A 23,525-nucleotide genomic window follows, 5' to 3' on the forward strand; every position below is an offset into this window, starting at 1 on the left:
ATCCTTTCTGCAAAGTTCACCCTTGTCACCTAAACACTAAACATATAAACAGAAGCTTATATGTAACTAGCTATTTCCTTATTTCTATTAACAACTAGCCAAGCTGAGGAGTTTACTTACTCCTTTTCCTTACTCTACCCACTTTGGTTAGAAGATGAAATAGCCAAGGCTGGGCAACCCTGGGAAAAGTGGGTGCCCACACAAACCAGAGCCACCTCAGGTCAAATAGACTGATAACCAAAAGAGAAAAATTAAGGCTTGGCCAAAAATGCCTTCAGGAGAAGGTATTTTATCTAACTACACACCATAGAAAAAGCAATGAAACTACTGATTACAGTAGGGTTTGGGGAAAATTAATATTACCTGTCTCCTACCATCACAGAAAACCACAAGGAAAATGTTTCCTCTAACAAAGCAGATTCATTACATAACATTTGACAAACTTGTTGAATGTTATGTAACGTTTTCTTTAAAAGCTTTCTTTTGGATGCAGCAGCTCTCTTACAAAGGTTAATAATAATCCTACCTTTCCATTTTATTCTATCAAATATTTTATTGGGTGCCACGCACAGTCTTTAGAGTGCATATACAGAAATGCTGATAGCTTTGCCCTCAAGGAAGCTCACAGCCAACAGAGCTCGGCAAGTCCGAGCTTGCAAACCCCGAAGGATTTCAGAAAAGCAGACAACATAAAACAACAAAATTGTTATATTGTCTGAAGGGCCACAATAAAACTCAAAATTAGGATAATTTTCTCTGCTAAGTATGTGAAGTTTCTCAATTCAGATCCCAGGACTCTACCCTAGTTTTAAGTACACGTGGAAGTTCAGGCCCCCAACAGCTCCACAAAAACACCGATTCTCCTGTGGCACACAAGCACCTAAACTCTAAAGAGTTGCCTTCTGTAAGGGACCCTACAGGCGAAAACTTCTTTGGTGGAGCTTAAAAGCTCCCACCCAATAATACAACCATCTACGGCGCCAGGGGGTAGCTCGCTGGGCAGTGCCCTCCCGGCCTCCTGGCGTGGACCCGGGGACGCAGATTTCCCGGGACGCCCGCATACCTCTCCCCGGCCTCCCCAGCTTCCATTATACACGCCCTCGTTTTCCTCGCGGAGCCCCAGCTCCTTCAGCCAAGCATACTGGGGCTGATTGATCAGCAGGGTCGACATGAACGCGGCAGGCGTGTTCCAAAGTCCTGAGACCTTGTTTCTCTTTGCAACGTGCAGACACAGCGAGCAAGGAATCCGCCACATACTGAGCCCCAACGCGTGGCGCGCCTGCGGCCTGAGCGGCGGCTGAAATAAAGCCCCGCCCCCCGGCCCCGAGAGCCCATTGGCGCGGGGAGGCCGCCCCGACCACCGCCCCCGAGAGCCCGTTGGCGCGGGGAGGCCGCCCCGCCCCCGCGAGCAAGCCGGGAGCGGCTGCGCTCAGAGCCCGGGTCTTCCGGAGAGGCCGGACGCTTAACCCAGGGCTGCAGCAAGGGGGACACCAGATGGTGGACGCGCGAGGCCTACTGCCATCTGGTGAAAGACGCCGGGAACCGCAGCACTTGCTAGGAATTCTTTTCAGCAAAATATTGGCTTTGAATACTGTTAGAGCAGAGCTTCTAAAACTATAAAGTGCATGCAGTCACTTGGCGATCTTGTTAGATGCAGATTCTGATTCATTCTGAGCTGGGGCTAGAGCTTTACATTTCTAACCAGTTCCCAGGTGATGGTGACGCTGCTGGTCCGTGGAGAAGCCAAGGTATTAGCGTGGGTTGGTTTGTTTGTATGGTGGCGGGAGGGTTGTTTGTTTTCACTGCTTGGGTAAGCTACAAATTCGAGTTTTCTAATTAACGAAAAATATTAATTTATTGTATTTCCTTCTAAATATCCTGCCTGGGCATATTTGCTTTTGAATAACAGAGGCAATGTTGATCAGTTTCCTTCATTCTCCATTTTTTGTATCTTTCTGCAATATCCTTTCCACTCACCCTTACTATCTCCCATCCCATAAGCACACCAACTGGGCCTGTCCTATATGAGGGAAATACTAGCATCTCAATCTGCATTACAGAGCCATGAGTTAAATGTATTCATGCATTCACAAATTAAATTGATTAATAAGTGTCTCAGTCATCCCCAACCTACTTTTTCAATGTATTATTTCTCACTATCTACCTGTACCGACCTACATTGCAGACATACTAAATCAGACAGGTTTCTATGCAAAGCCTATGTTTTCCTCCCACTGTGTCTTTGACCTTGGTGTTCCCTCCACCTGTAAAACCCTGCCTTCCATCTCTGTGTTCAGGCTGGAGGTTTATCTTTTCCACCCTTATTGCACAATTTCACCGAACAGCAGGTATTTAGCATGTCAGAAACTGTACTAAGTTCTGGAGATAGACGAGTGTAACGTTTTGTAAATGTGACTTTATTCCCTATTAGACTCCAAGATGTTTGGGGCAAGGATCATCTCTGACTCATCCTTGCATTGCTTCCCCATTCCCAGCATGGTGTCAGGCTCACCTCTATTTACATGAATGAATGAACAAATGACATGAATACATGTCCTCAAGAGTAGCAAGCACAGATACCATGTCCAGCATTGGTAGTCTCTATCAACAACTCAGCTACTGTCTTCCATTTACCCCTACGAGTGGGGCAATCACTTCTCTAGTATCAATTTTCAGACATTTTTATTGGTTTGTTCTCACTTTCTGTAAGCCAGATTCCCTGTATGCTTATCCCAACACCATACCCTACCTACCTATCCTCCCACATTTGATTCAACAAAATGAAAAAACATTTCAGATGAAGTAAATTTTACGAACAATATATAATGCCTTCAAGGAATGTTATCTTCCTTCTTCTCTTTGCTAAGTCAAGGAGAGAGGTTCATGATTGTCACTGTAAACCAGTTCTGGGAAGATTGGCACTAATATTGCCCACACTAAAAGAAGGATGCCATCTTTCTTACATCCCCTTTTTACAATCTCTACCTGGTCCTGCTCAATGGCATTCGGGGGGAAAAAGGAGGAACATTTTGACTACTTTCCCATCCACTATCTGGAATGATGAATTTTGATGGGGCAGAGTAGAAAGAGAATTAAATGAATCATATATATGAAAGCAATTAGAAAACTGCAAATATAAATTATTGACTGAACTCAGGACACTTTGAACCAGTCCTATATTAAGAATGGCAGGGTTTGCAAGTGGCCAGTTCTTGTCCAAAGACTTGTTAAAGACCTCTGTGGTCAGTGCATGAGTACAAATGGCTTGTGCTCAGGATATCCTCAATGAAATCTAGGTATCTTCATTCTTTTTCAAAGATAGCTTACCAGGAGAGAGAAAGAGATGTAACTAACAACCTGCTTGCCCTAAGGTAGCATTTAATTTGCAAAATCACCACATGCAGGATTCATTTTCATTCTTACAAACTCAGATCCTGATTTGTCAGTGCATGGGTAAGTGACACTATTGCTCTGGGCTCACAAAAAAAAAAAAAAAAAAAAGGTACTGCAACCAGAATGCTGGTTTATTATTTTTTAGGGAAAATTATCTTCAGAGAGGACCCACAAGCACAGCCTTTAGTCACTGCATTCTCTTCCAGTAGACAAACTACCTGTTTGTTCAATGAGCTCAGAATCAGAAGGTTTGTTGATTAACAATATATGATTCCAGTGGTTAATGGCATCAGGCTAAGATAGCCTCCTTGATGTCCAAACTGATTTGTAGATTTAATCCCTAACAAAATACCAGAATTGACAAGCAGGTCCTAAAGTTTATATGGAAATGCAAAGGATCTAAAATAACCAAAAAAGCTGTAAAATTTGTATTACCTAATTTTAACAATTATTATAAAGCTACAATAATAAAAAAAAAGTCATATTTGTGAAAAGGTATACATTAAAATCAATGAAACAGACTGTATTTAATATCATTGAATTGTGTATTTGAAAGTGGGAAATTGCATGTTGTATATGTTACCATAATAAAAATTACCTTTAAAAACACCATAGAGGGAAGAGGATTTGGCTCAATGGATAGAGCATCTGCCTACCACATGGGAGGTTCAGGGCTCAAACCCAGGGCCTCCTAACCCTTGTGATAAGCTGGCCCATGTGCAGTGCTGATGCATGCAAGGAGTGCTGTGCCATGCAGGGGTGTCCCCACATAGGGAAGCCCCATGTGCAAGGAGTGCACCCCGTAAGGAGAACCGCCCAACGTGAAAAAAGTGCAGCCTACCCAGGAGTGGCGCCACACACATGGTGAGCTGACGCAGCAAGATGATGCAACAAAAAGAGACACAGATTCCCAGTGCCACAGATAAGAATATAAGTGGACACAGAATAACACACAGCGAATGGACACAGAGAGCAGACAACTGGCAGGGGGTAGGGGGTGGGGGGAGAAGGGGAGAGAAATAAATTTAAAATAATAATAAAAATAAATAAAAACACCATAGAACTGAACAATCCTAACATAAACTATGGACTTTAGCTAATAATATAATTCTAATAATATTGCTTCTTCAGTTGTAACAATTGTACCACACTAATTCAAAATATTAATAGGGAAAACTGGGTGGGAGAGAAGGGCATATGGGAACTCTATAATTTCTGTACAGTTTTTTTGTAAACCTACAATTGTTCTAAAATAGTCTGTTAAAAAAAATCAATGGATGTCAAAAGGGTAAAAGAAGTCCACACTGTATATTATAAGTACAGACAAAATAGGAGATTGGAACTTTCCAGCTCTTAAATTCACATTCCAAAAATGTATGCAAAAATGTACCTCGCTAATAAAACGTGTTAATAACCATGATATTTGGGAACTTTGTATTTTGTGTATTTTATGTATGACATTTCTGTAAACTTAAAACTTATACAAAAAAGTTAATTTAAAAAAATCTGGATGCAATCTTTTCCACAGAGTCCAGAAATTCATTGTAAGGAAATAATAAAGTTTGTAAAAATACATGTTAATTGCAACATTTTGGTAATTAGGAAAAATTGGCTTCAACCATCATTGTCCACCATCAGAGAATGATTAAATAAAAATGCTATGTCAGAAGCGTGTACCATTTTGAGCGTGCGATTCACATGTATGCAGACCCAGGTTCAATCTCAGGTACCAGAAGGTACTTCCATACAATGGAATATTAGGGAAAGATTAAAAAATGAGATAGATCATTATATTTTGACATGGAAAGGTGTCCAGGATATATTGCTATCTATATTTTAAAGGCAGATTAAGAACAGTAAAAGGTACAAATAACCCATTTATATATAAAAAACTTAATATTTATTGATCACCTACCATCTGCAAAAAGTCATAAAGGGGATGTTTTAGTGGGGATGCAGGAAAAAAAACATAAAACAAAGCACATATATAACTGTTTATGCTATGAAGGAAAAAAAAGTGTGAGTGACAGTAGGGGATCCTGCTTCGAGTGGTTCAAGAAGGCCTCTCTGAGAGTTGGTACTTAATTAGAAAACTGAATCATGTGAGAGAACCTGTGAAAAGGATGGTGCTGGGGACTGGGGGTGGGTCTTCCAGGCAGAGGAAACAGCCACTTGCAAAGGCCTTAAGCCGGAAAAGAAAAGATGCCTAAGGAACATGTTTCAAGAGGTAACGCGGCTGGAGAAGGGGCAGACGGTACTGTCTTAAAGACTCCTGGAGGATGGTGGATTGTTGGAGAGGCCAGTCTAAAGTGTCCCGGCGAGGGATGTGAAGCCTAGAGAGGAATCCCGGCCCGCTGCTGTGAGTGCACATATTTATATTCATACGAGAACGGTTTGGAAAGAAACACGCCCAACTGTTGGGTACACGGAGAATACATTTTCCCAGGGCAGTTCGAATTCTTGCCCGGAGCCTTCGACCGGCGACGTAGGCAGGCTCGGGTCCCCGCGCGGGGGCGCTGGAGGGGCCGCTGCGCCCCGCCCTTCCCGCAGCCGCGCCGCCCGCCGGAAGTGCGCTTCTGACCCGCCGCGCCACGGAAAATGGCGCAAGACGCCGGAGCCATGGAAGACGGGCAGCTCTCTGACTCGGATTCCGACATGACGGTGGCTCCTAGCGACAGGCCGCTGCAGGTGCCGGTGAGCGAGAAGGGCTGGAGGGTGTTTCTGGGCCGGGAGCGTGGAGCCCAGGCTGCGGGGAGCCGGGCGTAGGGACGCTCCAGGCCGGGAGCGTGGAACCCCTGCTGCGAAGGGCAGTGCTGGGCTGGAGTGACGGCGCCGAGAGGGTGAGGGGCTGGCTGGGGGCGGGGCAGGTATCCCGGGCCGGGGACACGTGGGGCCGCACAGTTCCGAGAATGAGGGCCTGCTGAGGCACGGGGAGCGGTGGTGGTCCGGGTGAGGGGCGCGGGCCAGCGCGTGGAGCCTGGGCTGCGTGGGGTGGCGGCACTGCGGCTTGCGGCCTCCTGGAGGCTGGGGTGCTGCCGGCTCTCCTCCGCCTTTCCGCGCCGCTCTTCGTTTCCTAAACTTACAGGCCTCCTTAACCCCCAGCCGCTAGATTGTCCCAGAAAGGCAGATTTTGTCCGAAAAATTGGCACTTGAGAACATCGGCGCTAGCCAGCTGAAGGTGCTTGTTTCGCCCAAAGCTTGCCCTAAGCTGATAGACTCAGGCCTAGGACTGAAGTTGTCGCTTGCTCTGGGGCCTAGTCTACCACATTCCCACCTTCGTCACGCGGTACTGTGGCACTAGGTTTGAATGAGCTTTCCAGTTTCCTAGATCGGTGTTTGTCTTGGCTGCGGTACTAGGTAGTGAATTCTGTGAGATGCCAGGATACCGGCATTCAGAATCTGACCCTGCCACTGTATGACCTACGGCAAGTAATTTAGCCCTGCTGCCTCAGCATCCTCATATGTAGAATGGAATTGATAATTCAGAACGCTGCTGATAGGATTGTTTTGTGGATCCAGTGGACTATCTTGCACACAGTAATCTTTTTTTTTAAAGATTTATTTATTCTACCCTCCCCTGTCCCCACGCATACTGCTGTCTGCTGTGTGTGTCCATTTCCCGTACTTTCTGGTGGGTCTGCATGTCTTCTCTTTAAGTGGTACCGAACCCATCCTGGGATCTTCCGGAGTGGGAGAGGTGTGCTCAATCTCCTGCCCCACCTCACCTCTCAGGTCTGCTGCATCTCTCACTGTCTCCCCTCTGAGTCTCTTTTTGTTGTATCATCTTGTTGTGCCAGCACTCTGCTCAGGCCAGCGTGCTGTGCAGATCAGCTGGCCCTCACCAAGAGGACCCAGGAATTAAACCCTGGCCCCACCCATATGGTAAACAGGAGCCCAAGCGCTTGAGCCACATCCACTTCCCAGCACAGTAATCTTTTTTTTTTTTCCTCTCCCCTCCCCCCCACCCAGTTGTCTGCTCTCTGTCCATTTGCAGTATGCTCTTCTGTGACCGCTTCTGTCCTTATCAGAGGCACTGGGAATCTGTGTTTCCTTTTGTTGCGTCATCTTGTTGTGTCAGCTCTCTGTGTGTGCAGTGCCATTCCTGGGCAGGCTGCACTTTGTTTCGTGCTGGGCGGCTCTCCTTACAGGGCACACTCCTTTGTGCGTGGGGCTGCCCTACGCAGGGGACACCCCTGCGTGGCACAGCACTCCTTGTGTGCATCAGCGCTGTGCGTGGGCCAGCTCCACACAGGTCAAGGCAGCCCAGGGTTTGAACCACCGACCTCCCATGTGGTAGGCAGATGCCCTATCCATTGGGCCAAGTCTACTTCCCCAACAGTAATCTTGATAATCTTATTATTGGCTTATTTTATCCTCCATTTGTAGCACATAGTAGGAGCTCAACAAATACTTGGTTTGGTATTTAGTACAAAAAGCAAAGGTGATTCCTTTTGTATATAAAGCATATTAGGAAAATGATACCAAGATAACTTGCTTTTCAATCTCTTCCAGGCTATTTTATGCTGATTCACCTATGACTTAGTAAATTGCTACGGACTCAAAATTTTAAGATTTAAAAGTAATACGTCCAGGGAGCCAATGTAGCTCCATGGTTGAGTGCCTGCATCCCATGTATGAGGTCCCAGGTTCGATCCTTGATGCCTCCTAAAAAGAAAGGAGAAAAAAAAGGAATACATCAGGGATTCCTATCCCTAGGAGTTTACCATTTTATCTAAAAGGAGTAGTCACAAACCTGATTAAAGGAAGTTGATGTGTCCACATGCAAGACAGACATCATTGAAAAGAAAGAAAAAATTCTGTTTTAACTACCAGTAGCAATTATTGTGCCTGTCATTTTCAGACATTCTGACAATAATTGAAGAGATTGAAAATCATCTAATCTAGGTAGAGGATGTGTTTTATGCCAATGGGCCTATGACTTAGTAAATTGCTGTAGAGTCTTTTAAGTTTTAAAAGTAATATGTACAGGGAGCCGATGTAGCTCTGTGGTTGAGTACCTGCTTTCTATGTATGAGGTCCCAGGTTCAATCCTGGGCACCCTCTAAAAAAGAAAAAAAGAAAAAAAAAGTCTTTTTATCCAGGTGAAAATTAGAGCTTTGGTAGATTCTTAGAAGGAGACCATAGAAATAAATGCTGCATTTGCTATAGAATTAAGAATTTGTGGATATACAATTGGCAAATACTATATGGAACTTTAGAAAAGTAGGTACTAGATTGCTTTCAGAGATGTCTTTGAAGGTCAGTTCTGCTTCAAAATGATCCAGTTGAATCCTTGAATATTTTTTTTAATAGTTCATGGTGAATAGGATTAATGTGTTTTGTGGAATTGATTGTATTGTTTCACTTGCAGAAAGTACTAGATGGGGACATTGCAGTGAGGCGCTTCCAAAGTACTGCAGCAGCAGCCTGTGTACCAGTATCACATTATCGGACTGTTAAAAGTGTGGATTCAAGTGAGGAGAGTTTTTCTGATTCAGATGATGATAACTCTCTTTGGAAACGCAAGCGACAAAAATGTTTTAACCCTCCTCCCAAACCAGAGCCTTTTCAGTTTGGCCAGAGCAGCCAGAAAACACCTGTTGCTGGAGGAAAGAAGATTAACAACATATGGGGTGCTGTGCTGCAGGAACAGAGTCAAGATGCAGTGGCCACTGAACTGGGAATTTTGGGAATGGATGGCACTATTGACAAAAGCAGACAATCTGAGACCTACAATTATTTGCTTGCTAAGAAACTTAAGAGGGAATCTCAAGAGCATTCAAAAGAATTAGACAAAGAACTAGATGAATATATGCATGGTGGCAAAAATATGGAATCAAAGGAAGAGGAAAATGGGCAAGGTCATCTTAAACGGAAACGACCTGTCAAAGACAGACTAGGGGACAGGCTAGAAATGAACTATAAAGGCCGGTATGTGATCACAGAGGAAGATTCTCAAGAAAAAGTGGCTGATGAAATTTCTTTCAGGTGAGTGTTTAAATTTGACTTACAAATGAGCAGTTGACCAGATGTTCTCCTTATAGGAAATAAAATAGGCTCCAAATACATTAATGATGGTGTTCCTTTCTGAGGCTTTTAATTTATTTAATGAACAAACTCTGGGTTTACTTGGCTATGTGAATACATTTGTGTTTTCTTAAATGTGGACAGGCTTAATAGAGTATTTTGCTTATTTTTATCAACTTAAGCAACTCGGTTTAATGAGCCACAGAGCTAATTAGATAAATTTATCTTTTAAAATCATTGTTTTTGCAGTGTTTCAAGTATTTGTGCCTTTTTTTTCCAAACGTTATTGTTATATTTTACATATGATAGGATTTACCTATTTCATGTATATGATTCAGTGATTTTTAGTGAATTTATCCGCTTGTACAACCATCACCATCAACCAGGGTTTGAATATCCATTTAATTCCCATTCCCAGCCTCATGCAACCACTAATATTTTTGTCTCTATAGTTTGTTTTCTGTGGAAGTTTCATATACATATTCATATAGGTCTCATGTCTGGCTTCTTTTAAGGAGGTACTGGGGATTGAACCCAATACCTCATACATGGGAAGCAACCACTCAGCCACTGAGCTACATCTGCTCCTCAGCATGTTTTTGAGATTCATTCATGTTGTAGCAGGAATCAGTAGTTCATTCCATGTTATTGCTTTATGTGTGCAAATGTATGTACGTGTATAAATAAATTCTTATACTATGGGTATACTACATTTTGTCTCTCCACTTACCAGTAGATGGACATGTATATTTTTCCAGTTTTTGGCTATTTATGAATAATTAGATCTCTGGATGTGTATTTTCAATTTTCTTAGGTGAAAACTGAGTAGTAGAATTGCTTGGTGTATGGTAAATTTACAAGTCATGTATTTTTTTTTTTATTGTATTCAATCTCCTCTTTGTTTATTTATTCATTTTTTATTTCTCTCCCCTTCCACCACCTGCCCCAGTTGTCTGTTCTGTGTGTTCATTCGCTGCATGTTCTTTTGTCCGCTTCTTTTGTTGTCAGCGGCATGGGAATCTGTGTCTCTGTTGTGTCATCTTGCTGCGTCAGCTCTCCGGGTGTACGGCGCCATTCCTGGGCAGGCTGCACTTTGTTTTGCGCTGGGCGGCTCTCCTTACTTGGCGCACTCCTTGCGCGTGGGGCTCCCCTACGCGGGGGACACCCCTGCGTGGCATGGCACTCCTTGCACACATCAGCACTGCGCGTGGGCCAGCTCCACACAGGTCAAGGAGGCCCGGTGTTTAAACCATGGACCTCCCATGTGGTAGACGGACGCCCTATCCTTTGGGCCAAGTCCACTTCCCAAGTCATGTATTTTTAACAAGTTCAAATTTTGACTAATTTTTCATTAGATATAATTTACAACATTACATATTTAAAAGCAATGACTCAAGAGTAATATGACTGGCAAGAAAACAAGACAGGCAAAAACCTATCTTGATACCAGTAGTAGATTTTTAAAATAGGGGGGAATTTCTAATTTGAGTACTGGAAAGGAATTTTGAGATTTTTTAAACCAAAGCCTTCACTTTACAAACAAGAAAACCAAGGCCCACTTGTATTGAGGTTTGTCCAAAGTCACAAATTTAATTTGTATCAGACCTGGGACTAAACCACTGTCTCTTTGTTCCTAGTCTAGTGTTCTTTCCACAGTAATGCATTGCCTTCAGTTAAAAAGAAACAGGATGCTAGGTCTGATTAGGGAGCCTTTGACTTCTCTGCTGTTTATTCTTCTTTGTCTCTGAAGAGAGTGGACTCCTGCATCAGAAGAGTTAACTAGGCTGTCTCTCAATGGTAAAATAGAAATAATAATACCTACCTCTTAAGGTTGTTGCAAGAATTAGCTGAGATGATGAGATAATGAGGTTCTTAGAATTGTGCTTACCCCATAGTAAGACATCAGTAAATACTATCTATTTCTGTCCTTTATTTTGAGACAGGTGCCTATAAGGAAAAGGTGCTATCCATTTTAAAGCTCCCAGAAGTCTCTGGAGTTAGGAGAATTACCTTGTAGGTATAATAATTGAAAGCATAGTATACATTTGTTAAATTGTTTTCACAGGAATGGACTAGTTTTATCTTCTTTTGCACTTAGGTTTGCATCTACTTTGCTGTATATGCACATGTATTTCAACATCTGTTATAATCCAGTAAGGCAATTGAGGAGGCCAGGTGTGATGGAACCTTAGGGTTACCGTCTCCTTGGGTGACCCAAGATGAGGAATGTTTCCATGTCAGTGATTCCAAGGTTAAATATTAAAGATTTAGAAAACCATATGTGATTGGAAAAGGATTTTTTTGTTTGTTTCTTGTTTATTATTATTATTGGACTAATGAAAATGCTCTAATAATGATTGGAAAAGGATTTTTGATTATACTTGGGGACTAAACTGGAGACGACTTTATATAACAAAGAGGTTAATAGTTCCTTTATTTTCCTTACCAGGTTACAGGAACCAAAGAAAGATCTGATAGCCCGAGTAGTAAGGATAATTGGGAACAAAAAGGCAATTGAGCTTCTAATGGAAACTGCAGAAGTTGAACAAAATGGTGGCCTTTTTATAATGGTAAGACTAACTGCATTTCCTTGCTATCTTCTAATGTGATTTCCCCTCCCCCCCAAATAAATTTGCCTCTTATGGTTGGATCTCTTATTTATCATAAGTTATTGAAGCATGTTATTTTTTTAAAAAAACTTAATCAACAATGAAGACTGAGTTTTAAAAATTTGGTATATTCTGTCTTGCAATGAATAGTTACAAAAAAACAAAGGTAAGCTGTAGCCTATTAATGTGTAACAACACACACACATATCTTAAATGATTCCTTCAGGATAAGGACTGAAATTTTAAGGCAAAGTGTCTGAAGGAGACTGGAAGCTCAGATTTTGAGACTGTGGGTTTTGGAGATTTGAGTTCCCTGTTTTTTTAATCAATTAATTTAATGTATTTTTTATATCAATGTTACAAGTTACCTGGTTACCACAAGGTGATAACTATACTAACAATAAATCTGCTTTAGTCAGTGGTTATAATCCCCCCTTGTTTTTGTTCATTCTTCAATATTAAGGGATTGGGATGGTGTCTATTCTGACTACTTCAGGCTGAGAAGGGATATAGGGATGTTATGAGGCAAAGGAATGGAAATCTTTTGCTTGCAGTTGATGATAACTCCTTGCTTTTGGAATGGTCCATCATCATCCTTTCATTAGTTGTACAGGGCATACCTGAAAAACTGGAGAATAGAAGTTGGCCATATAATCTGCTGGGTTTCAGGGCTCAACCAGGTGCCTTGTTTTGAGTTCTGATGCTGTAACTTATGAGCTGTGAGAGTTGGGTAAGTTATTTAACTTCTCTTAGGTTCAGGTTTCTCAGCCATAAAATGGGTATTAATCCTGTGTTTACAGATTAGATGAGATAATGCATGTAAAAGTGCTCATGACAGTGTTGGGTACTTAGCAATGGTGAATGTGTTCCTTGTGGTTCCTTTAATTAGTGCACTCAAAAACTGGTTCTTTGGGGGGGGGGCAAAAAAAAATCTTTTATTACATATAAGCACAGATAGAAATAGAGTATACCAGTATCAATTTTATTGATGAGGGGAATAAATAGGAAAATAATGTTTTAAAAGGCTCTATGGGGTGAGGGAGCAACAATGGAAACAGTTGTGTAGTGAGGACCTACTATGTAACAGGCACTGTTCTAGACACAAGGGAACTTATGTTTAGTTGGGGGAGGGAGGGAGCTAGTCTATAAACATTAAATATGTTAGGAAGTGTTACATGCTAACATATAACAATCAAATGGACGTATTGAGGGTAGAAGAGAAGAGGATGTCGCAGTTAAATTAGAGTGGTCAGGGGAGACCTTATTGAGAAGGGCCATTTTCGTGAAGATATGGATGAGAGTGAGCATTGTAGGACTGGTGGACCAGGCAGATGTAACAGTATTGTGGAAGTGAAGAATGCCTGGGTTGGAGTTAGTGAGGTACTTAGAACCTCAGGCTCAAAATTTGAGAGGGTGCCAAAAAAAAAAAGAAAGAAAAAACAACTTAATAATCAAGATAAATATTTTAATGTTTTCAAAAAGCAAAAGCCAAAAAAAAAAAATCCCTGATGAGTGAAAATTTAAATTAAGGCAGGCTCCACTGTTGCACTTATATGATGCAGCTCACTCTCTTCACTCTAATTCTGGCCCTGGTGCCTGGTATGAAGAAGGTGCCAGTGTCGCTGGAGCAGGGTGCTTGAGGAAGAGAGTAGGATGTGAGATCAGAAAGGAATGTGTGGCAAGATGGTGGGGACTTGTTTGCCATTTTAAGGAATTTAACTTTTACTGTTAATGAAATAGCCCTTGAAGGGTTTTGAACAGATTAGACATACAATGCAATTTTGCTGCTGTGTGTTGAGAATAGACTGATTGTGGGGTCACGAGTAGAAGCAGGAAAACTGTTTTAGGAGGCTAATCTAGTAATGGAGGTGAGAGATTGGTGGTGGCTCTGACTGGGGTGATGTTGGAAGTGGAAGGTAGGGCCAAAAGATTTTCCTGATGGATTAGATGTAGGATGTAAGAAAAGGAAGAATAGAGGGTGACTGTAAGGTTTTGGCTTGTTTAAAGAACAATATCCAGAAATACACGTTAGCTTGCAAAGTCTCAGCAATCTCTTTGAAATGGAAGGGTGTGCATAATTGTTTAATGAAAAAAAACATTAATTATAAGCCATTTCATACCCATTTTTGAAAGCAGGGATTAAAAATGCATGTGGCATGATAAAAACGTAAAAAGATTGTGGATGTCAAAATGTTACAGTGGTTACCTTTGGGTAGTGGGATTGTGGATGATGTTTTCTTTTTACCCATTTGTTTTTGCTAGTTTTTCTATAATGAACATATACTTATATATAAATTAAAAAGTTTTAAAAAGTGATCTCAAAATAAAAAGTTGTCTTGCGAAAATGTATGTGTTCACTGATCTGTAAAATTTTTAAAATCAGTTTAATAATTACATTCACATAGTTAAAAAAAATCAGAGTAGAAATTTACAATGAAAGGTTACCCTCCGACTCCTATCTTCTAGCCGTCCAAATTTCCCACCCCATTTTATTTACACAAATGGTACCTTGCTTTTTTTTTCACTTAGTATATTTTGCAGATCTTCTCATATCAGTATAAAAAGAGAACCTCCTCATTCTTTTTCCAGTTGCCAGTATTCCAGTGAATGATTGTATCATAGTTTGATTTATTTTATATATGTGTGTATATGACTTTATATCCTATAATTTATTTTAGACGTACTCATATTTCTCTAGATAGGCTATTCATTTGTTCCAAATACCAGTTATTGAATAGTCCTTTTTATGTTCTTTGGTTTGAGATACTGTCATTATCATAGACTAAATTCCCATGTGTATTTGATTTTATTTCTGGGTTTTCTATTCCCTACTCCAATGCTCATTCTAGTTTTATTTCAGTACCACACTATTTTAATTATTGAGGCCTTAGAATATGTTTTAGTATCTTATAGAATATTCACTGATTTGACCAGAAGACAGCTAAAGCAGAAAAGTGGGTCATTTTTATTAGGTCATTTGAGCTGGTAGCCTCTCTTTCTTTGATACCTTGTAGATTGTATAAATCACAGAATTTGGGAGTTGGAAAAGATTAAAGATCACCTTCTTTGACCTTCATTTTACAGATGAGGTTTTAAAACCTAGAGGATTTACAAGGGTCAGAATCAGGACTGGGCTTCAAAACTGGTTTTCTTTCTAGTTTCTTGAGCTTTTCTAATGCCTTAGGCCATTTCTCCAATTAAATGATGTCTTGGCCATTCACGGGAATTCTGTTTTGTATAATTTTTCTGTTCCTTTTTGTAGAATGGTAGTCGAAGAAGAACGCCAGGTGGAGTTTTTCTGAATCTCCTGAAAAATACTCCCAGTGTCAGTGAGGAGCAAATTAAGGTAATGATGATAATGTTCCTGCCCTTTTTTGCCATGAAGAAAGTGCTTTATTGAAATGATTGAGAGTGTGGATTCTACCACCGACTCTTAGCCTCAGCCTCCTTAGTACATTCTTATGGGTGGAAAACAACAGGCCTCAGGGCTTCTCTGAGCCACCACCCAGGAGATGCTGGGTAAAGAGACAGGGAGGCTGGGGCTCCAGGCAGATCTGAGGTCCCGGGCAACAAGGGTGATGGTGGCTGAGTCAGGGGCTGCAGTGGGCTGACTGCAGTGCTGAGGAGGGGCAGTGTGGCTACCAGCCACATACTTTTCAACAGGTCAAAGAGTGTTGGGGGGACAGTCTGTACCAGGGGACTGGCTAGAGGCATCTTGGCAGTGCCAGGCTCACCCTTTGCTCAGTGGGAATGTTGGAGGCATGAGTAATGGTGAAGATGAACTTCTCTGCTGCCCCTCTCCGGGGCCTCCTCAGGGCTATTGATCCCTGGCAGGGTGGCTGGCAGCCCCAGAGTACCAGGGCAGTGTTGGGCACATAAGCCATGGCAGGCCTGTCAGGTGCCCGTGATGGCATCCCTGGCTCTTGCACCAGGTTCCTCCTGGGGGAAGGCCTGTGGCAGCATCAGCTGGTGCTGTGTCTCTCTCAGCAGCTGTCTCAAGCCAGGGGCCAATTGGGGGCCTGGGGGTGGGATGGGGTTCTGGTTCTTTTCATTTTCACAATAGCATCCATACAAAAGCAATAGAAACATAATAGTCTTTAAGAAGTTAACAATTGAGTATTTAAACAGAAAATCTGTATAGATTATCATTTACAGCAGGTTTACATGGAATTGCCTTCCATTGCCTTAACTCTGAGTATTATGGGTAGAAGAGCCAACCTAGCCCTACTTATAAGTACCCAGTCAAAACTGTACAACTGACATAAAATTCATTAACATTAATAACTCATTTGAACATTTCTGACTATTCCGTGCTCTGTATGAGGAATAACCAACCTTAACATCTTAACAAAAGACCAAGAATTAAGTTTACATAAAAATGCTAAAGTCATCCAATTCTGCAAATATTTTTGTCAGCAGTTAAAAAAAAAGTTATCTCTACCTTGGTCTGTGAATACATGGTAAAATTAAAACATACCAATTTGACAGGCTGCAAATTAAAGTTAAAATACATGTGGGAGCCTATGTGGCTCATTGATTGAATGCCAGCTTCCCACAGAGGAGGTCCCAAATTCAATCCCCAGCTCTGATACCTCAAAATAATAAATACGTATGGAAAACCAGTTCAAGTTACTTGTCATGTGACCGTAGAGGGAGATAGGGATTAAGCAATTACATTTGTTGCAAGATTGCTATAAATTCCTTCTGCCTTGGATTTAGTCCCATTTACAATATCCACATGAAGAAAAAAAAAACCACTCACTATACAAAAAAATTAATGTTGCTTAAAAAAAAAGCAAGAATAACAATTCATAATGAGATAGCCAACTATTAATAGAGAAACTGCCCTGTTACAAGATACCCATCGTGATTTGACTTTCCATTCAGCTGCTCTGAACTTCATTTTCTCTTTAATTCCCATCATTCTACTTTGCCATAAATGGCCCAGTTTTGTCATTGTCTCATTTCAAGTAAATCTTGTGCTTTTGTTTCGTTGCCCCTTCTCAAAGCCCTGCCTCCTTTTTTCCTTCCCTTTCAGAGCCAAGATCTAGATGTCTTTTATTTTTATGGCAAAGTCTTTCTTGGTCTTTTAACAAATAATTTTATTAATACATATCAATAAAGCATAAACCCAAAGTATACAATATTTGGTGTAACCATATATTAGTGCATTCATCACCAGTCATTCTTAGAGCACTTTCATTGTTCCAATAATAATAAAAAACAAACAAAACTCACCACCTCTCAGTCTTTCCCCTACTGTACATAGCTGCTATTCTTTTTCCTTCTCTCTAGTATATTTGTATTTATATTTTATTGAAAACAATCTTATATATGCAAGATCACCCATATTCATGTTGTCTTTGCATGAGGTTTTACTATCTAATATAGTCCCATGTTATAGTTTTTAGCTTTCCTTCTAGTAATATGCATGAACTTAAGACTTTCCCTTTCAGCCACTCTCATATTCATACAATAGCACTGCTGGTTACAAACACCATGATATGCTTTCATCATTTCTGTTCATCTCCAAAGATTTACAAACATTCTTTTTACCAGTTTGGCACAGATTAACTTTCAGCTTTCCATTCTCTAACCTCATTCTATTTTCTGGTGATCTATACTCTAATTATTAACTTTATGAGTTTACACAGTACATTTAGTTCATAATAGCGCAGTCATACAGTATTTATCCTTTTGTGTCTGGCTTGCTTCACTCAACATAATGAACTCCAGGTTCATCCATATTGTCATATGCTTCACAACTTTATTTCTTCTTACTGCTGCATCATGTGTATACACCACAATTTGTTTATCCACTCATCAGTTAATGGACACCTAGATTGTTTCCAACTTTGGGCACTCATGAATAACATCAGTGTGAACATCGGTATGCAGATGTCTCATCTCTGCTCTCAGTTCTTTTGGGTAAATCCCTCTAGTTTCTTTTGAATCTCTCATTTCCCTCCTATGATTTGGACTTTTTGAAGAATCCAAGATGGTTACCTTGTAAAATGTACCACATCCATTGATTATCTTCTCATGGGTTTGTTTCATTCATTCTCTCTCTCCAGTATTTCTTATATTCAGCATATATGACCAAGATTGAAATAAAGAATTGGTAAACATGCAACACAACTGCTGAGTTTGAGTACCTCTTTATTTTCTTTACTATAAGTGAATGATAAAGGTAACAGGAAATGGGAGTTCTTGCCTTACTAATTATAATGTTAATAATGACAGATAAAAGCCATTTCTCTTGAGCTAATATTCCATGTGAGCATATTTTGCATATTAAGTTTTCTGGCTAATCACTTCTAGTCATTTAAAAAAATGTATCTGTATTCTTTTTTTTTTTTTTTTTTTAATTTCTCTCCCCTCTCCGCTCCCTTCCCTTCCCCCCCCCCCAGTTGTCTGCTCTCTGTGCCCATTCGCTGTATGTTCTTCTGTCCTTATCAGCGGCACCGGGAATCTGTGTTTCTTTTTGTTGTGTTATCTTGTTGTGTCAGCTCTTCATGTGTGCGGCGCCATTCTTGGGCAGGCTGCACTTTCTTTTGCTCTGGGCGGCTCTCCTTACAGGGCACACTCCTTGTGTGTGGGGCTCCCTACACGGGGGACACCCCTGCATGGCATCGCACTCCTTGCGCGCATCAGCACTGCGCATGGGCCAGCTCCACACGGGTCAAGGAGGCCTGGGATTTGAACCGCAGACCTCCCATGTGATAGATGGATGCCCTGACCACTGGGCCAAGTCCGCTGCCCCATTTTCTTTTTACTATGTCATTTCTTGGATATTCAACTCGCAAAACTCATTGTGGGGTAGGTTTTGTCTTAGTTTCCCAGCTGGTGTGACAAATACCACACAGTCGGTTGGCTTAAACAATGGGAATTTATTGTCTCACAGTTGTAAAAGATGGAAACCTTGCTTCCTCCAGGATGTGTAGTGTTATGTAGCATTCTGACTAGCTGGCAATCCTTGGGTTCCTGGCTTTCCTGTCACACGATGATGCCCTCTCCTTTCGTTTCTGGGTTCTGTTGACTTGTGACTTCCTGCTTTTGGCTGATCCCTGTGGTTTTTGCTATTTCTCAATTTCTTCTGCTTATAAAGGACTCCATTAATCTAGATTAAGACCTAACCTCATTTATTTGGGCTACATCTTAGATAAAAATAATAATATCTTTGAGAGATCCTATTTGCAATGGGTTCACACCCATGGGAACACAGATTAAGACCAATAGCATGTCTGTATTTGGAGTATGTAACTCAAGCCATCACAGGACTTCATGTCCTGTTTTTATGGTAAACTACCAGGAGTATTACATTATTTTAAAGAAAGAACTAGAACACGTGGAACATCTAATAATAGGGATATGTTGATTTATGGGAACATTCTTGAAGAGTCTGTCGTCATGAGGCAATTTTAAGAAAAGAGAAAATGCAATAATTCTGAATTTTTAAATAAAGCAATATACAACATCATGAGTTAAAGTAACAGAGGCATGGAACAATAGATGGGAAACTAAGACAACAAAATGTTACTGATCACTGTATAGCTAACAGTCTATAAAAATGAGCCAGAACTGGACTGATGCAGGGTTTTCCTTTTTTTCTTATGGGTTTATTTTGGTATATGACCTCTAATTACTTCAATTTTGTTTTAGAAAATATCAAGTTTGTGAAGAAAAAAAAAAAGAATAGTTCAAAGTTAATTCACAAACTAAAAAAACCCAAACACCTCAGCTATAATAATTTCCCCCTGCAAACAGTTTTAGCAAACAGCTTGGTCTGATTCTTTTTTTTTTTTGAATTAAGCCGAGGACCTCATATCCAGGAAGCCAGTATGCTCAACCTCTGAGCCACATCAGCTCTCCTGAGTCTTTGTTTTTGTTTGTTTTTGTTTCTAGGAGGCACTGGGAACCAAACCTGGTACCTCTCATGTGGGAAGCAGGCACTCAACCAGTTGAGCCACATCTGCTCCCTACAGTCAGGTTCTTAACTTGCAGAATTATTTATATGTAGATATGGATAGAAAAAAATTGCTCTTAGGTTATCTGTTGTCTACATTTGTTATACCAACATTAACAACAGATTTTGCAACATTTCCTTGGACCATTCCCCATTTTGTTCTATAAAGTTGCTTAGTAATTAAACTTACCCATGGAAAAGAAGTTCTTTTTTTTTTTTTTTTAGGGTAGTCAAGGGAGTGAAGAGTTTATTAAGAAATAAGAAAATGAGAAAAGTACACAGTCCGAGGCATAGACTGCAGGCAAACTGCAGGGAGTTGCTGGAATGAAGTTCCTTTTTAGTAAGATTGGTCATATTTGGGGGGCTGGCAGGATGTCGGGAACATAACACAGTGTCGCAAGCACTGTACCACTTAATAGAATGGTTTTACTTGAAAGCAAATGAACTCTGAGCACAATTGTGTATTACCATACTTTTTTGAAACAGTATAATAGGGTTTAAGAATATAAATCTGAATAAATCAGTTAAGAGTTTAGGCTTCACATGTTATCTCTTTAATCTTGTGCCTCAGCTTCCTCACCTGAAAACAAGAATATAATTTCCCTACTCCAGAACATTTGGGGGAGGATGAAATGTGTTAATGTGCATGTAAATTTCTTAGCATAATGCCTGGCATATAAAAATGCTTACTATTTTTTTTTTCAAAGATTTATTTTTATTTTTTTAATTCCCCTCCCCTCCCCCAGTTGTCTGTTTTCTGTGTCTTAGTTTCCTGCGTCTTGTTTCTTTGTCCGCTTCTGTCTGCTTCGTCAGCGGCACGGGAAGTGTGGGCGGCGCCATTCCTCGGCAGGCTGCTCCCTCCTTTGCGCTGGGCGGCTCTCCTTATGGGTGCACTCCTTGCGCGTGGGGCTCCCCTACGCGGGGGACACCCCTGTGTAGCACAGCACTCCTTGCGCGCATCAGCACTGCGCATGGGCCAGCTCCACATGGGTCAAGGAGGCCCGGGGCTTGAACTGCGGACCTCCCATGTGGTAGCCTCCCATGTGGTAGACGGACGCCCTAACCACTGGGCCAAAGTCCGTTTCCCAAAAATGCTTACTATTAAATGGTAGCTAAATTCATTTTAGTCTGAATTCACCTTTATCTCCCTTTCTACACTTTTTCTCACATGTATATATAGCCCTCATCTTTTATCACCAGTCCTTCCTCATTTCTTTAGCAAAACTTTTATTCCTCTTTTCCATCAAAAGCTGGTGTTCTGAAGCTTTCCCTTATCGCCTTAATTTCAGACTTCTTTTCCCCTTCTTCTACTGATTCTATAGCTGCTTATAACTAACATGGTTAGTGCTAATATTATAGTGCTGACTTTTAAAAAAAAATTTCTCTCCCCTCCCCACCCCAGTTGTCTGCTCTCTGTGTCTATTCACTGTGTGTTCTTCTGTGACTGCTTCTAGCCGCACCGGGAATCTGTGTTTTTTTTTTGTTGCGTCATCTTGTTCTGTCAGCTCTCCGTGTGTGCAGCGCCGTTCTTGGGCAGGCTGCACTTTCTTTTGCACTGGGAAGCTCTCCTTATGGGGCACATTCCTTGCACATGGGGCTCCCCTGCGTGGGGGACACCCCTGCATGGCACGGCACTCCTTGCGTACATCAGCGTTGTGCATGGGCCAGCTCCATACAGGTCAAGGAGGCCTGGGGTTTGAACTGCGGACCTCCCATGTGGTAGGCGGACGCCCTGTCCATTGGGCCAAGTATGTGAATTGCAGTAATATTTTTTAAGGGATGGGATTTTTCTTGTATCATGCGTAGGTGACATGATCTTTATTCACACAGTTCAGACCTGGTTCAGTGTCTTATGGGCAGTCATAAATGGTAATGATGAAATTCCAAAGTTAGTAAATTTTTATTCTGATTACTTCTGTTTTGTCATGTGATAAATCATATTACATTTATTAACTAAGCAACATTTGATTTTCTTGTTGTATCTCTCCATTTAGAAAACCTTTAACTATAGAGATGATGTGTAACAGTAGAATGAAAATGGTCTCTAGAGCTAACTAGGCTCTAGATAAGGTTAGTTTTCAGTCATAGCTTCATCCTTTATTTCATTGGGCACTTATTAATCTATTGGACATTGTGTCTTCATTTATATAATGAGCCTAATAATTTGTTGTGAGAAATGGAGATAGTCTAAAGGCCTGCCTTGTATACACGTACTAAATGGTAGTTCTGATATATTTAGGAAATATAATATATTTAGAACTTACTGAAGTTGTTCATTATAGGACATTTTCTACATTGAAAATCAGAAGGAATATGAGAATAAAAAAGCTGCTAGGAAGAGGAGAACTCAAGTGTTGGGGAAGAAGATGAAACAAGCTATTAAAAGCTTAAATTTTCAAGAAGATGATGATACATCACGAGAAACTTTTGCAAGTGACACAAATGAGGCCCTGGCCTCTCTTGATGAATCACAAGAAGGACATGGAGAAACAAAGTTGGATGCGGAGGAAGCCATTGAGGTTGATCATTCTCACGATCTGGACATTTTTTAGTACATTTGGACAATTTGAGGAAGAAGGCTTTCTAAAATAACATTGTAATAATTTCTACTGAGATTTGTTTTACTTTGCACTGATAAACATCTGAAGAAAAGAGAACTGTGTTTGTATTTTAAATAAAAATGAATATGTGTGGGGAGATGGCTGATTAAGAAACATTTAAAAATTTCTCATGTCAGACAAGATAGAAGTATATAGCATAGGATTTAATTTCTCAGTCTGTTGCATGTGCTAGTATGTGTATGACTAGTTGATAATCAATTTTGTTTGAGTCATTATAATATGCTATTCAAAGGTTTATTATCTTTTCTGACTTATCTTTGCAATAAGTTATGCCTTGGTTTCAAGACATTCCATTAAAATATCCTAGTGGAACATGTAAATTATTAATCTATTAAAAATGTGTTCAAATTTGGTTTTTCTGTGTTACAAGTACTCAGGCAATTTTAAGGATAGGACACTAAAATTAAAATAGGCTTAGACTGATGGCTCTTCCCACTTGTTTTGCCAGGAGTAAATAAATGTTAGAAGCTTTTCAAAGAATATTGGTTCTTAACTCCAACTTTTTGAATTTTTATTAACTTGGTCATATACTAAAAACTGAATGTGATCCATACTTCTTTGTTACTCTGGACATTAAAAATTTCCCAGTGGCAGCTGGCCTTAGACTGCTTTATCTTATGTTAAGTAATTAAATATTGCAAATGTCACAACTGCATGAAGTTTCAAATTATTAATTTTTATTAATGAAGAAAATAAAGTTAGTTTACTTAAAAAGTTCCAAGAGTTGACTATAGTTACAAAAGTGTATAGGATACAATTATGAGCTATTCTTTATAGACAGTGTACTTGAAGTCTCTCCTGAAATATATGGTTATTGAAGTTGGATCTAAGTTGGAAAAGGAAAATGGTTACTGGTTTTTTTATTTATAAAGAATGCAAAAATAAAGTTAGATTTTTGGCAGTCCTTAA

General features: G+C 40.5%; 2 protein-coding genes across 3 annotated transcripts in view; one reads left to right on the top strand and one right to left on the bottom strand.

Moving 5' to 3' along the window:
- ALDH7A1 (aldehyde dehydrogenase 7 family member A1) overlaps nt 1-1,402 on the bottom strand; it is a 49,073-nt gene extending 47,671 nt beyond the window's left edge. Inside the window, exon 1 of one of the 2 annotated variants that reach the window (XM_004448152.5) lies at nt 1,064-1,402. In XM_004448152.5, coding sequence (XP_004448209.3) covers nt 1,064-1,255 — 192 coding nt within the window. In that variant the 5' untranslated portion in view covers nt 1,256-1,402. The remainder of the gene's footprint in view (nt 1-1,063) is intronic. The other variant, XM_071209720.1, reaches the window with a different exon arrangement.
- A 4,128-nt stretch (nt 1,403-5,530) lies between these two features.
- On the top strand, nt 5,531-23,525 carry PHAX (phosphorylated adaptor for RNA export). Its single transcript, XM_058277963.1, has 5 exons — nt 5,531-6,087; nt 8,765-9,381; nt 11,870-11,990; nt 15,292-15,375; nt 22,278-23,525. The coding sequence occupies exons 1-5, from the start codon at nt 5,992-5,994 to the stop codon at nt 22,545-22,547; spliced, it is 1,188 nt and encodes a 395-aa protein (XP_058133946.1). The 5' UTR covers nt 5,531-5,991; the 3' UTR covers nt 22,548-23,525.

This window comes from Dasypus novemcinctus, chromosome 2 (assembly GCF_030445035.2).
Source record: "Dasypus novemcinctus isolate mDasNov1 chromosome 2, mDasNov1.1.hap2, whole genome shotgun sequence".
Taxonomy (NCBI): domain Eukaryota; kingdom Metazoa; phylum Chordata; class Mammalia; order Cingulata; family Dasypodidae; genus Dasypus; species Dasypus novemcinctus.